General features: G+C 42.9%; 1 protein-coding gene across 4 annotated transcripts in view; it reads right to left on the bottom strand.

Moving 5' to 3' along the window:
- The window catches only part of rundc3b (RUN domain containing 3b), a 174,492-nt gene that overhangs the window by 34,793 nt on the left and 123,251 nt on the right, over nt 1-16,448 (bottom strand). For all 4 annotated transcript variants that reach the window (XM_068013114.1, XM_068013088.1, XM_068013096.1 and 1 more), the window contains 3 exons: nt 12,357-12,514; nt 2,405-2,551; nt 237-355 (listed from right to left, as the gene is read on the bottom strand). In XM_068013114.1, coding sequence (XP_067869215.1) covers nt 237-355; nt 2,405-2,551; nt 12,357-12,514 — 424 coding nt within the window. The remainder of the gene's footprint in view (nt 1-236; nt 356-2,404; nt 2,552-12,356; nt 12,515-16,448) is intronic.

The following is a 16,448-nucleotide window of genomic DNA, read 5'->3' as shown; positions in this document are numbered from 1 at the left end:
AATACATATGCTTCAGTTTGTGTTTGGCTTATTAAGACTATGCAAATGCAATAACTCTGTACTATGCACCTTAAGACATACATTGTGGACAGATGACATCCTGTTCATACTGAATGAGAGCAGGTTTTTGTCCACACAAATATTGCAATTGAAAGTAGTTAATGAACAATATGATAACTGTGTTAATCATAGACCAGGACACCAATGCCACTATACATTTTTTTCTTAAATCTTACCATCACGTTTTGAGTTTCCATGTCTTCCTTCCCCCTCTTTCTGTGGCTGCAACGGATCTAGTGAAGTTGAAGAAAGACTGATCTCTGCTGAAAGTTGCTCCAAACTTTGAAAACTGTGTCTGCAAAGACAAATCACAATTAGATTACAGGACGATATAGATGGGCTGGTAAGTTGGGCGGAGCAGTGGCAAATGGAATTTAATCTTGAGAAGTGTGAGGTGATGCATTTTGGGAGGACCAACAAGGCCAGGGAACATACAATGGATGGTAGGACCCTAGGAAGTACAAAGGGTCAGAGGGACCTTGGTGTACTTGTCCATAAATCACTGAAGGCAGCAGCACAGGTAGATAAGGTGGTTAGGAAAGCATACGGATACTTGCCTTTATTAGCCGAGGCATAGAATATAAGAGCAGGGAGGTTATGATGGAGCTGTATAAAACGCTAGTTAGGCCACAGCTGGAGTACTGTGTACAGTTCTTGGCACCACACTATAGGAAGGATGTGATTGCACTGGAGAGGGTGTAGAGGAGATTCACCAGGATGTTGCCTGGGCTGGAGCATTTCAGCTATGAAGGGAGACTGAAAAGGCTAGGGTTGTTTTCCTTAGAGCAGAGAAGGCTGAGGGGAGATATGATTGAGGTATACAAAATTATGAGGGGCATTGATAGGTTAGATAGGAAGAGGCTTTTCCCTTAGCGGAGGGATCAATAACCAGGTGGCTTAGATTTAAGGTAAGGGACAGGAGGTTTAGAGGGGATTTGAGGAAAAATGTTTTCACGCAGAGGGTGGTTGGAATCTGGAACGCACTGCCTGAAGAGGTGGTAGGGGCAGGAACCCTCACAACATTTATTAAGTATTTATATCAGCACTTGAAACACCATAGCATACAAGGCTACGGGCCAAGTGCTGGAAAATGGGATTAGGATAGTTAGATGCTTGATGGCCGGCACAGACATGATGGGCCGAAGGGCCTGTTTCTCTGCTGTATAACTATGACTAACACCTTGGAAGCTCGCCAAGACTCTGTGAAAGTAATCGTAAACAAATAGTCATGTCTTTAAATTACAAGTATTGCAGAATACGCATCTCCTAAACTGTAACAAAATATTTCATTTCTAGATTTCAAATACTACAGAACTGATGACTATGCAAGATCTACTTAACAACAGTAGCACTTGTTTTAAAAACATTAGTCTCCTCCTAAAATGTTTGTATTTACTTTCATTTGTTGGCTATGCCTCAAGCACTGTGACCCCCTTTTACACAGTTTGTAAAAAAAAAGTCAGTTTTTTTACTGGTGTAACTAGTTGACTAAACTATGCAATGTAAATACAGCATGAGTCAATCATAGTGTAATTGTTATTGGTTACCAACAAATTGTAAAAAAAAAGGCAAGATGGTGAAAAACGGGTTGTGAATAGAAAATGGCTTTTTGTGATTACAAGAGATTAACAATGTATTAGTCACATAAACTAACTCACCAGATTTGGATGATAGAAATATTAGTCATTAAATTTTCTGATTTCCACCAATAATCCATATTTTGAATCCATATTACAAAACAATCTAGCATAGCACTTTATGTCAACTACTAATTAACTAAAATTTATACATTTCCTATCAAAAGAGCCAATTATAAAAATGAAAAAGTTATGTGTATTACACACTGTTGTAGTATTTGGTGGCTAGTTCAAAGCAGCATTGGTAGACTATTGGAAATAAGTTACAGCTACAGGCAGTAAGTGGTCTGAAAAGATCAGAAGGGTGAATAAAAATTAATTAAAAAGGAGAAATCCTCTTCTTAAAAAAATCATTATGACCTAGATATTAAAAAAAGAAAACTGCCCACAAAGTACAGTTCTTTTTAATTGAATCACACAGGAGAACAAGGAGAATGTCAAAAATCAAAATACTGCAAATGCTGAAAATCTGAAATAAAAACAGAAAATGCTGGAAACACTCAGCAGGTCTGGCAGCAACGGCGGAGAAAAAGGAAGTAGGGTTAACATTACAGGTCAATGACCTTTCATCAGAAAATGTCATCCTTATATGATCAAATAAAAAAAAAACAAGTTAACCAGAGCAAGGTAGGCTGATAAGATTTTGAAATTCGAACTACAATAAAACAAAAACAAAATTGAAGAGTTAAAATAAAATGTGAACATACTCATCCCATTGTCCACACTGTTTTCTGTACAGAAGGGTATCCAAAGCAACAGCATCTGCATCCAGTGCTCCTGGAGAAGGCCACTGATTGGTAAGGTGCACGGTTAATTCTTGTCTTGATCTCAAATCATTATTTTTTAAAACCGCCCTATAAGAAAAGGTGCCCAATATGATTGTGGTAAGCAAACTAACCTCAGATTGCCTAAAATACTAGGTAGTAGCTAGCACCCACCTGCAAAACCACAGTGTGTCTTACATTTCGTGCTGCTACTTTACAACATTATTTATTTACCTTCCAAAGTGTGACTGTGATCTTACTTTTACAACTAGAGAAACAACACAATTTTTAATGGTTGTAATACACAGCTGTAATTGCCAGTCACATTACTACAATTCATTTCCAATTGTGCAATTGTTTTACCTGCTAATTTTAATCATTTTTAATTCATGATTCAGATATCTCACAATATCAAGAAAAAAAAATTTTTCAACCAATCTCAGGTTAGTAAATATAGACTGCAAATACTTCTCTTGCAGTGTTACAGGCATTACAGTACATATAATGAAACTCTTGTGGCCCTTTTAAATTACACCATAGTCTTTAGTATCAGCCTCAGTCTTGGTGACAATTGTAAAGTAAGTGAGGCAGTGCAGTGCCTCTGGAGAACAGAATCAACAGCTTTCCTGAAGTGCTCTGGAATCAGTAGCATCACTGGTACCAAATAAAAAAAACTACCATTTGTGGTGTTAAATGCCACTTTTTCTGGCAATAGACAGACTGATTAGACTGCCTGTATCAGCAGTGATACTTGATGGCTTTCACTAATTCCCCTCTTCCAACATCAGGAAAGGACCATGACCATAAATGACTCTGCATGTGGAAGACTGCATTGATATCTATCCTGTAAAATATGCCCCACAGAATAAATCTAAAGATATGTGAGAGCACTGGAAGCCCCAGCATATTACAAAACTGCTCCTATTTATGATGGTCTGTTAAATAAAGGGGACACCAGTCATGGGTATGTACATGAGATAGATTCAAATCAATAAAGCCTATCTAGTTTTGAAATACAGTGGAACCAACTTAACTGCAACCATTTGGGAAAACCTTGTAAATTGTGATACTGTTGTCATCATCCTTCCATTTATGAAAGATGATGGGCAAACAATCCATTTAGGTGGGGTGTCTTCTCTTGGTACACCTTTGCTGATGGCTGTGAAGGCCAATCCTTGAGGCAGGTTCTGCCACAAGTGCTGCATGTGAAGCTGCCAAGTAATGCTGTGACTTGTTGTTTTTCACGTTGGCGCCTGTTATCAAGCTGCTGTAGCAATTGGTCATCGTGATAGTGCAGACCAGTCCACAGGATGTGTCACAAAAAAAAAACCACAATTTAAATTTTTTGTTGTGATTTTTGATTGTGTTTTTTAAATAAAAAAACATGAAACAACACAAATCATGGCTGCGATGGTACATAACAATCTTTATTTGCCTAACTTTCATACATCTTACAACAATATCACTCCATGTGATATCAAGGAATGACTGAAGGCATTGGATATGGCAAAGGGCCGTATTGGATGGGCCCTGACAACATTCTGGCAATAATACTGAAGCCGTGTGCTCCCGAACTAGCCACACCCCTAGCCAAGCTGTTCCAGCACAGCTACAAAACATTGACATCTACTTGGCAATGTAAAAAATTGCCCAAGTATCTCCTGTACACAAAAAGCAGGACAAATTCAACTCGGCCAATTACTGCCCTATTAGTCTACTCTCGATCATCAGTCAGGTGCTGGAAGGGGTCGTCGACAGTGCTATCAAGCGGCAGTTGCTTAGCAATAAACTGCTCAGTGATGCTCAGTTTGGGTTCCGCCAGGGCCACTCAGCTCCTGACCTCATTACAGCCTTGGTTCAAACATGGACAAAAGAGCTGAACTCGAGGTGAAGTGAGAGTGACTGCCCTTGACATCAAGGTAGCATTTGACCGAGTATGGCATCAAGGAGCTCTAGCAAAACTGGAGTCAATGGGAATCGGGGAAAATTGGTTGGAGTCATACTTAGTGCAAAGGAAGATGGTTGTGGTTGTTGTAGGTCAATCATTTCAGCTTCAGAACATCACTGCAAGAGTTCCTCAGGGTAGTGTCCTAGGCCCAACTATCTTCAGCTGCTTCTTCAATGATCTTCCTTCATTCATAAGGTCAGAAGTGGGGATATTCGCTGATGATCACACAAAGTTCAGCATCATTCGTGATTCCTCCGATACTGAAGCAGTCCATGCAGAAATGCAGCAAGACCTGGACAATATCCAGGCTTGGGCTGATAAGTGGCAACTAACAATCGTGCCACACAAGTGCTAGGCAATGACCTTCTCAAACAGGAGAGAATCGAACCATCTCCGCTTGACATTCAATGGCATTACAATCACTGAATCCCCCACTATCAACATCCTGGGGGTTACCATTGACCAGAAACCTGAACTGGAGTAGCCATATAAATACCAGGGCGACAAGAGCAGGTCAGAGACTAGGAATCCTGCAGCGAGTAACTCACCTCCTGACTCCCCAAAGCCTGTCCACCATCTACAAGGCACAAGTCAGGAGTGTGATGGAATTCTCTCCACTTGCCTGGATGGGTGCAGCTCCAACAACACTCAAGAAGCTAGACACCATCCAGGACAAAGCAGGCCGCTTCATTGGCACCCCATCTACAAACATTCACTCCCTCCACCACCGACGCACAGTGACAGCAATGTGTCCCATCTACAAGATGCACTGCACCAACACACCAAGGCTCCTTAGACAGCACCTTCCAAACCCGCGACCTCTACCACCTCAAAAGACAAGGGCAGCAAATGCATGGGAACACCACCACCTGCAAGTTCCCCTCCAAGTCACACACCATCCTGACTTGGAACTATATCGCCGTTCCTTCACTGTCACTGGGTCAAAATCCTGGAACTCCCTTCCTAATAGCACTGTGGGCGTACATACCTCACATGGACTGCAGCGATCTAAGAGGCAGCTCACCAGCACCTTCTCAGGAGCAATTAGGTATGGGCAATAAATGCTGGCCGAGCCAATGACGCCCACATCCCATGAGTGAATAAAAAACTTTCAGAAAAACTGGCAGCCAAGATGGCCACTGCAATTTGCATCTGAAACCTTTGCACATTCCAAGGCCCAACCGCAGCCAGAAGTCTGAGACACCCTGGATCCATAACAATGGTTTGCTTTAAGTAATTGAATAACCTAGGATTGCTTCATTAGCACGGCAGTCAAGGCAATCCTGACACATTGCCTTTGAAAGAGTAAACCCCTGAGTGTAAATATTGGCATCCTGGGGCCTATGGTGCCAATTCTGAACCTTGTATCTCATTAGAAGGTTCCAGAGAATACCCTGAGGCAGTCATGTGACCATCTGTCCAACTCTGAAGAAACTGGGAGATTTGTTACACAGACAAGAAGTAACTGAGACTCCAGCAGCAGAGAAGGCGGTGTGCCTCCTTTTCCTTCAAAAACATCAAGTTTGAAAACCGTCTGCAACTGTGGATCCTCCAAGCCTACAGATTGCTGCAGAGACCAGGAGAAGAGAGCCACCTACAAGATAAGGATCAGTGTGGTAAGCTATGTTTCCACAGGAAACGGGCGAGGTCTTAAATGAATACTTCTTGTCTGTATTTACCGTGGAGGTGGTCATGGAAGCTAGTGAGTTCAAGGGAGGGAACAGCGATAGCCTGGAGCATATCAACATTACAACGGAGGTTTTGAAGCGTATTAAGGTGGATAAAATCCCAGGGCCTGACCAGGTGTATCCGAGGATGCTATGGGAAGCAAGGGAGGAGATTGCTGGGGCCCTGGCAGAGATTTTTGTATCATTGTTAGCCACGGGTGAGGTACCGGAAGACTGGAGGATAGCTAATGTTGTGCCTTTATTTAAGAAGGGCAGCAGGGATAAGCCAGGGAACTACAGGCCGGTGAGCCTTACATCAGTGGTGGGAAAGATATTGGAAGGGATTCTGAGAGACAGGATTTATATGCATTTGAAAAGGCAAGGTCTGATTAGGGATAGTCAGCATGGCTTTGTGCGCGGGAAATAATGTCTCACAAATTTGATTTGAGTTTTTTTGAGGAGGTGACCAAGAGGATTGACGAGGGCAGGGCGGTGGACATTGTCTACATGGACTTTAGCAGGGCCTTTGACAAGGTCCCACATGGTAGACTGGTCCAGAAAGTTCGAACACATGGGATCCAGGGTGAGCTAGCCAATTGGATACAAAATTGGCTTGGTGATAGGAGGCAGAGGGTGGTAGTCGAGGGTTGTTTTTCAGATTGGAGGCCGGTGACCAGTGGTGTGCTGCAGAGATCGGTGCTGGGCCCTCTGTTGTTTGTCATATATATTAATGACTTGGATGAGAATGTAGGGGGCATGATTAGTAAGTTTGCAGATGACACCAAAATTGGTGGTATAGTGGACAGTGATGAAGGTTATCTAAGGCTACAACAGGATATAGATCAACTGGGAAAGTGGACAAGGGATTGGCAAATGGAATTTAATGCAGAAAGTGCGAAGTGATGCATTTTGGGAAGTTAAACCAGGGCAGGACATATACAGTGAATGGCAGGGCCCTGGGGAGTGTTGTTGAGCAGAGACACCTTGGGGCGAAAGTACGTAGTTCCCTGAAAGTGGCAACACAGGTAGACAGGGTGGTGAAGGCGGCGTATGGCATGCTTGCCTTCATCGGCCGAGGCATTGAGTACAAGAGTTGGGACGTCATGTTACAGTTGTACATAATGTTGGTTAGGCCGCACTACAGGAAAGATGTGATTAAGGTAGACAGGGTGCAGAAAAGATTCACAAGGATGTTGCCTGGTTTGGAGGGCTTGAATTATAAAGAGAGATTGGATAGCCTGGGTCTGTTTTCCCTCGAGCGAAGGAGGCTGAGAGGGGACATGATAGAGGTATATAAAATTATGAGAGGCATAGATAGGGTAGATAGCCAGAATCTGTTTCCCATGGTAGGGGTGAGTAAAACTAGAGGGCATAGATTTAAGGTAAGAGGGAGGAGGTTTAAAGGGGATCAAAGGGGTACATTTTTCACACAAAGAATAGTGGGTATCTGGAATGAGCTGCCTGAGGAGGTGGTGGAAGCAGGTACAGTAGCAACATTTAACAGGCATCTGGTCAGGTACTTGAATGAGCAAGGCATAGAGGGATATGGAATTAATGCAGACAGTTGGGATTAGTATAGATAGGCATTATGGTCGGCATGGACGCGGTGGGCCGAAGGGCCTGTTTCTATGCTGTATGGCTCTATGACTCTAAGATTGCCTCCAAGAAAACCCTGTGCCAAGCAGGCCAGCCACAAAGTGCACTTTGACCAGCCAAAGAATACAAGAATACAACTCCAGCTGGAAGACTACTGTATCATCCAACCTCAGACTGTGTATTTAACTTTTATTTATTCTGGACTTTAATCCAATCAAAAAAAAAAAAACTTACTTTCCACTTTGTAATCTATTTGTGTGTGGGAGATCCTTGTGTGAATGTGTGTGTGAATGTGTAGCGTATTTTTTAAAAATTATTTTTAGATTGGGTTGAGCTTGTTTCGCATAATAAACTTACCTCTTCCTTGTTTAAACTCAAAGAAACCTGTCCAATTGGTTCTTTCACGGTCACAATAAAGGTAAAAAGTAAAACACTCACTGAGGAGGTAAGCACAACCACTATTTAAAGAAATAAACCCTGTTGCGGTCAAATAAAAGGAAGGACAAGAGAGGCAACTGTGACTGCGCCCCCTCCACCGCCCACCCACCCCACCTGGCCATAACAATACCTTACAGACACCACCATCACCATCCCTGGGGATGTCCTGTCCCAACGGCAGGACAGACCCACCAGAGGTGGCAGCACAGTGGTATACTGTCAGGAGGGAGTTGCCCTGGGAATTCTCAACATTGACTCCGGACTCCATGAAGTCTCATGGCATCAGGTCAAACATGGTCAATGAAACCTCCTGCTGAATACCACCTACCACCCCCGCCCCACCCCCACCTCGGCTTATGAATCAGTGCCTCTCCATGTTGAACACCAATTGGAAGAAACACTGAGGGTAGCAAGGACACAGAATGTACTCTGGTTGGGGGACTTCAATGTCCATCACCAAGAATAGCTCGGTAGCACCACTACTGACTGAACCCTAAAAGGAGAATGTTATCATTTATTGCGAGGGGAACTGAATACAAAAGTAGGAAGGTTATGCTTCAGTTATACACGGCATTGGGGAGACCACATCTGAGTACTGTGTACAGTATTGGTCTCCTTATTTAAGGAAGGATGTAGACGCGTTGAAAGCAGTTCAGAGAAGGTTTCCTGGACTAATACCTGGAATGGCGGGTTGTCTTATAAGGAAAGGTTGGACAGGCTAGACTTGTATCGCTGGCGCAGTGGTTAGCACCGCAGCCTCACAGCTCCAGCGACTCGGGTTCGATTCTGGGTACTGCCTGTGTGGAGTTTGCAAGTTCTCCCTGTGTCTGCGTGGGTTTCCTCTGGGTGCTCCGGTTTCCTCCCACCTCCAAAAGACTTGCAGGTTGATAGGTAAATTGGCCATTGTAAATTGCCCCTAGTGTAGGTAGGTGGTAGAGAATATGGGGTTAGTGTAGGGTTAGTATAAATGGGTGGTTGTTGGTCGGCACAGACTTGGTGGGCCGAAGGGCCTGTTTCAGTGCTGTATCTCTAAATAAGAATAAATAAATAAGAGTAAGAGGCAACTTGATTTAAACATATAAGATCCTGAGGGGTCTTGACAGGGTGGATATGGAATGGATGTTTTCTCTTGTGGGAGAATCTAGAACTAGGGGTCACCCATTTAATTAGAGATGAGGAGAGTTTTTTTCTCCGAGGGTCGTGAATCTTTGGAATTCTGTTCCTCAAAAGGCAGTGGAAGCAAAGTCTTTGAATATTTTTAATGCAGAGGTAGATAGATTCTTCATAAGCAAGGGGGTGGAAGGTTATCGGGGGTAGGTGGGAATGTGGAATCGAGGTTACAATCAGATCAGCCATGATCTTATTGAACAGCAGAGCAGGTTCAAGGGGCCAAGTGGCCTACTGCTCCTAATTCGTATGTTCATATGACATAGCTGTTAGACTGAGTCTGTGGCAGGTGGCGAGGGAACCAAGAAGGAAAAACCAACTTGACCTTGTCCTCACCAATCTACCTGCGGCAGATGCATCTGTCAATGACCGTATTGGTAGGAGTGACCACCGCACAGTCCTTGTGGAGACAAAGTCCCGTCTTCACATTGAGGACACCCACCGTGCTAAATAGGATAAATTTCGAACAGATCTAGCAACTCAAAACTGGGCATCCATGAGGCGCTGTGAGCCATCACACGCAGGAGCAGAATGGTATTCAACCACAATCCGTAACCTCATTGCCTGGCATATCCCCACTCTACCATTACCATCAAGTCGGGGTACCAACCCTGGTTCAATGAGGAGTGCAGGAGGGCATGCCAGGAGCAGCACTAGGCATACCTCAAAATGAGTTGTCAGCCTGGTGAAGCTACAACACAGGACTACTGGCAGCCAAATTTACAGAAATGCCACCCAATACCAGAACAAATAATACCACGGTATTGGTAACAGGGCTTAGTGGCAAATGGTTGAAGGTTTCCTTAGTTAATGTTTACCTACAGAGTAAGTTGGTCACCAGGGTAGTAACAGTCAGGGTCATTCCAAGCTTGAACAGTGGGGACTACCCACACCCCTCACCATGTGGCCATAAGAAATTGCATCTCTACACAGTAAATATAAAGATTCTGGTTATAGTTATCATTTAAGTAGATGGACAGGAATTTGGTAGCGCAGGTGTGAGTAGGTCTGTTTTTCCTGTCAGTAGAGATTGAAATTACATATTCCGAAAAAAATCAACCTGTAGCTCTCTCCTATATACTCTCACATCATGGTTTTAAAAATGTAGGTACTAAAAGGGGTTGCAGAATTTAAAAATAATTGCCTTTGCAGTAAATCTGTCACACTACAATTTCCAGTGTGTCTGTTTTGCATGAGTCACTGCATTGAGTATGTTAATGCATTTAAAATTATGTCATTATATAGTACTCACTCAACTTCGTTACCATGAAAAATGCAAATTGCAGTTTCCTCCCTATCCCCAAAAAAGCTTCATTCCATTGACATTCAAAATTAGCTGTCACGTCGCCAGAGAAGTGTGCATGACAAGCAACTCTATGTTACATTTCAATTCTTTATTTCCATTATGTACCACTATTATACTCATCTTCACAAGATCCAACAATGGCTGAATCAGTGTTGTAGCAACAAAAAGTTCTGAAAAAAAAAACAAAGTAGCAGTTATGACACTGCAAAACTTGTAGTGAGACCCAGGTGAACTGCTGTGGCACTGCTCACCTGTCAGTTCAAGGAGAAGTTGGTTTATAAGCATAAACCTTACAGCACAGAGATCCTCAAAGGACAGCGGGAAGCCATTGGGTCCATTGTCCCTGTGATGGTTCTTTGAAAGAGCTTTCCAATTAGTCCCGCACCCCTGCACTTTCCCCATAGGCCTGCAAAAATTTCCTTTTCAAGTCTACATACAATTCCCTTTTAAAAGTTAATACTGAATCTGCATCCACCATCCTTTCAGGCAGTGGATTTCAGATCATAATAACTCACTGTGTTAAAAATTCTCATCTCCCCTCTGGTTCATTTGCTAATTATCTTAAAACTTTTTCCGAATGGCAGGCAGTTACTAGTGGGGGACCGCAGGGATCGGTGCTAGGACCCCAGCTAGTCACAATATATATTAATGATTTAGATGAGGGCACTAAATGTAATATCTCCAAATTTGCAGATGACACAAAACTGGGTGGGAGGGTGAGTTGTGAGGAGGATGCAGAGAGGCTTCAGGGTGATTTGGACAAGTTGAGTGAGTGGGCAAATGCATGGCAGATGCAGTATAATGTGGATAAATGTGAGGTTATCCACTTGGTAGCAAAAACAGGAAGACACATTATTATCTGAAGGGCTATAAACTGAGAGAGGGGAATATGCAATGAGACATGGGTGTTCTCATACACCAGTTGCTGAAGGTAAGCATGCAGGTCCAACAGGCGGTAAAAAAGGCAAATGGTATGTTGGCCTTCATAGCGAGAGGATTCGAGTATAGGAGCAGGGATGTCTTACTGCAATTATACAGGGCCTTGGTGAGGCCACACCTGGAATATGGTGTGCAGTTTTGGTCTCCTTATCTGAGGAAGGATGTTCTTGCTATAGAGGGAATGCAGTGAAGGTTAACCAGACTGATTCCTGGGATGGCGGGAACGACGTATGAGGAGAGATCGAGTCGGTTAGGATTATATTCGCTGGAGTTCAGAAGAGTGAGGGGGGATCTCAGAAACCTATAAAATTCTAACAGGACTTGACAAGGTAGATGCAGGAAGGATGTTCCAGATTGGGGGGGTGGGGGGGTGCAGTCCAGAACCAGGGGTCATAGTCGAAGGATACGGGGTAAACCTTTCAGGACCGAGATGAGGAGAAATTTCTTCACCCAGAGAGTGGTGAGCCTGTGGAATTCGCTATCACAAAAAGCAGTTGAGGCCAAAACATTGTATGTTTTCAAGAAGGAGTTAGATGTAGCTCCTGGGTCTAAAGGGATCAAAGGGTATGGGGCAAAAGCGGGAACAGGTTACTGAGTTGGATGATCAGCCATGATCATAATGAATGGCGGAGCAGGCTCGAAGGGCCGAATGGCCTACTCCTGCTCCTATTTTCTATGTTTCTATGACACTAGGGATCAGCCTCCTGCTGCTTCTCTGCACTGCCTCCAGTGCTTCTTATAAATGTGACATTAAAGAGGATGTCAAAAGTTAGGGTGCCTCAATATAGTTTAATAAATGGGACTTGAGCAGTGCTGCACAATTATATTCCTTACAGCTGATCCTGCAGTTCCAAGATGATGAACTCCAGTTGTTCTTTTTCCAATTTGTGGTTCAGGTCAGCCTCCTCCATCCTTTGTAGAACGAGTTTGTTTTGAGCAACCGACTCTGCAAGTTGAGCTTCTCGCAAACGTACCAACTCTTCCAGGTAGCCCTAGAAACAAGTAAACAATGGCAATTTAAGAGATGTTTTAAAAAACACAAATACGGCATCGCACTCACATCAGCAGGTCAGGTTTAGCAAAACATTTTTCACTGCAAATATTGAAAATGATAATCCAAACTCAAACTGGACCCAGATATTATTAAATACAGACTGCCATTTGCCAGTGGAATCATGATCAACTCCACCAAAAAAGCTGGGATGGCACTTTTAACCTTCTGACTGATGCTATGCTTACATCCTTCAGTGTATACAGTGGAAAGCAATTTGTAAATGAGCTAAGCAGCAACACTGAACATAGCTTTGAAAGTTCATCTCCTTAGTGCAAGGCCATTTCGCTACAAACTCTCCTTACTAATGAAATGTTTGTCTATAGACAAAGGCATGAGAGATTTGTGCTGAAAGCAAACAATTCCAAGTGCTTATTGAAATCAGACATTATTACTGAAATAACCAGAGCGTTGCATTTTTGTGACCTATAAAATCAACAATGATCCAGTAGGGAAGGATACTGCACCAATAGTGGTTATACAATGGATTTACTGCATAGCTGTAAAATATTTACAAACCACAGTCACTCAAATTAAAATAAAGTGTAACTTGCAGTAATTCCCTGACATTATTTGATTTCAATAATATCACCATGGATGTATATTCACAGCCACTGGGAGGTTTGCAAGATCCAAATGGAAAAGGAACCACACACACATGGTAGAAGAGAGCTTCACTGAACCAATGTGCTTTGAATATCAGTAAAGTCACCGATTTGCAGTGGTCATGGGAAGACACATGTAATTACAGAATACAGACGTCAAATCCGATGAAAATCCCATAATCCAATTTTAATTATTCAGTACCAGATACCAATGACGATAAATAGAATCACAAAAGCAATCCCCAAATCACTTATGAAAATAGAATTTGATTTATTCAGTCACCATAATAATGGCTCAGAAGATATATATTTTTTTTTTAAGTAATGCCTGTACCAAACCATCCCCCCACCCCTTTCAGGAGTTCATTTCTGATCTCAGCCAGAATTGTCTCAGCTGATGTGGCCATAGCTAATATAGTTTTGAAGGAGACAGAGAGAAGAGTTGAATCATACCCTTCTGCCTACCCTACATTGATGTGGTCTAGAAACTGCCTATTTTGTTAATCAGGAACCTATTGCATGGAACAAATACAATCACCAGGGCCAGATTAAATGTACCCCAGGCTTTTAAAAGAAGCAAGGAAGCAGTCCTCACTGGATACAGGTGTGGTGCTGGAGAACTGCTAACATTGTACCTCTGTTTAAAAAGGGAGTGAGAGATGGACTGAATAATTACAGGCCAGTCAGTCTAACCTCAGTAATGGGCAAATTATTGGAATCTATTCTGAGAGACAGGATAAACGGTCACTTAGAAAGGCACAGATTAATTAAGGATAGTCAGCATGGATTTGTTAAGGGAAGCTCTTGTCTGACGAACTTTGATCAAATTTTCTGAAGAAGTAACAAGGGAGATAGATGAGGGTAGTGCAGTTGATGCGAACTATATGGATTTTAGCAAGAATTTTGACAAGGTCCCACATGGCAGACTGGTTAAAAAAATAAAATCCCATGGGATCCAGGGAAATGCAGCAAGGTGGATACAAAATTGGCTGTGGCAGGAAACAAAGGGTAATTGTTGACGGGTGCTTTTGCGACTGGAGGGCTGTTTCCAGTGGCGTTCCGCAGGGCTCAGTCCTGGGTCCCCCGCTTTTTGTGATATATATTAACGATTTGGATGTAAATGTCGGGGCATGATCAAGAAGTTTGCAGACAACACAAAGATTGGCTGTGTGATAGGCAGCGAGCAGGATAGCTGTAGGCTGCAGGAAGATATTGATGGTCTGGTTAGGTGGGCAGATGGAATTCAACCCAGAGAAGTATGAGGTAATGCTTTTGGGGAGGTCAAACAAGGCAAAGGAATACACGATTAATGGGAAAATACTGAGAGGTGTAGAGGAAGTGAGGGACCTTGGAGTAAATGTCCACAGATCCCTGAAGGTAGGAGGACAGGTCGAAAAGGTGGTTAAAAAGGCTTATGGAATCCTTTCCTTTATTAGGCTAGATATAGGATAAAACAGCAGGAAGGTTATGTTGGAACTGTATAAATCATTGGTTAGGCCACAACCTCAGTTCTGGTCACCTCATTACAGAAAGGATGTAATTGCACTAGAGAGCATACAGAGGAGATTTACGAGAATGTTGCCAGGACTGGAAAAATTGCAGCTATGAGGAAAGATTGGATAGGCTGGGGTTGCACTCCTTAGAACAGAGAAGGCTGAGGGAGATGTGATTGAAATGTACAAAATGTTGAGGGGCCTGGATAGAGTGGAGGTGAAGGGCTTAGTCACCTTAGCAGAGAGGTCAGTGACTAGGGGGCATTGATTTAAAGTGACTGGTAGAAAGATTAGAGGGGAGAGGAGGAGGAAGGGTTTTTTCACCCAGAGGGTGGTGGGGGTCTGGAACTCACTGCCTGACAGGATAGTTGAGGCAGAAACCTTCAACTCATTCAAAAGCAGTATGGATCTGCGGCTCAAGTGCCGTAATCCACAGGGCTACGGACCAAATGCTGGAAGGTGGGATTAGAATGGGTGGAATGTTTTTCGGCTGGCACAGACACGATGGGCCAAGTGGCCACTTTCTGTGTCATAAGCTTTCTATGATTCTAAGACAAATGGGGAATCTGAAGGCACTACTGACTTTCTGATTTTAATTACAACCAATAAAAATCAGTGGTGGAGCTAGGTTTGGCTGATTAAAGGATTCAAACTCAAGATTTGGCCAATTTAGCAAGAAGGGATAAGCTGGGAACAGGGGAATGGCGGTTTATCTAGTCCAAAGGTAGTGCTGGGAACCACACGGACTTGCAGTCAGAGGAGGTCGAAGATGAGTGACAAATGTTTCTGGCAGCGAAATGGAGGTGGTCCTCCAAAAGATGCTTTGGACAACATCAAAACAAAAGACATTTTTTCTATCTAAAATAAAAGCAAAATATTGTGGATGCTGGAAATCTGAAATAAAAACAAGAAATGCTGGAGATACTCAGCAGGTCTGGCAGCATCTGTGGAAAGAGAAGCAGAGTTAACGTTTTGGGTCACTGACCCGAAACATTAACTCTGCTTCTCTTTCCACAGATGCTGCCAGACCTGCTGAGTATCTCCAGCATTTCTTGTTTTTATTTCATTTTTTCTATCTATCTATTTATGGATACATTTTGAGTTTGTTCTGCAAGTAAAGCAGGCATGTTAATTTCACAAATCTCTAATTTTTTTTCAGCTGCACCCAGGAAAAGTGAAAAACAACCACCAAGCAACACTGAGTTGATAATAGCACTTCTTAATGGCAATTAGCGATGGGCAATAAATGCTGGTCTTATCAGTGATGCTCACATTCCATGAACGAATAAAAAAAATACAGCCAGACACATTCTCCCAATGCTGCACTCAGATCAAAGCACCAGGCTGCAGTTTCTGCTTGCATTAGAAGAACCAATTCATCTCCAGTTAACTCTAATACTATTTCTACATTGTCCTCCTATACACTCACATTCTCACTTCTACATAGTTGGTAAAAATTGGTGTGAAAATATTTATTCATCTTTCATCCCAGAGTACTGCACACAAGGAATAAAAATGGGCAACACACAATCCATGAATGGTGTTGAACTAGTTAAGGACAAAGCTGTAAGTGACTGGCAGTTTTGGCAGGCTCAATATTCATGTCCTACCAGTGCATATCAGCAATTCCATAATTAACTACAGGGATCAGTGCTTAACCAAGACAGAAGGAAACAACAGGGGAGGTGGTAGTGTAGTGGTAATGTCACTGGACTAGTAATCCAGAGCCCAGGCTAATGCTCTGGGGACATGGGTTCGAATCTCACCACGGCAGATG

This window comes from Heterodontus francisci, chromosome 2 (genome assembly GCF_036365525.1).
Source record: "Heterodontus francisci isolate sHetFra1 chromosome 2, sHetFra1.hap1, whole genome shotgun sequence".
In the NCBI taxonomy this organism is placed as follows: Eukaryota; Metazoa; Chordata; class Chondrichthyes; order Heterodontiformes; family Heterodontidae; genus Heterodontus; species Heterodontus francisci.
Note: the sequence above shows the minus strand (reverse complement) of the source record. Positions and strands in the feature narration are given on the sequence as shown.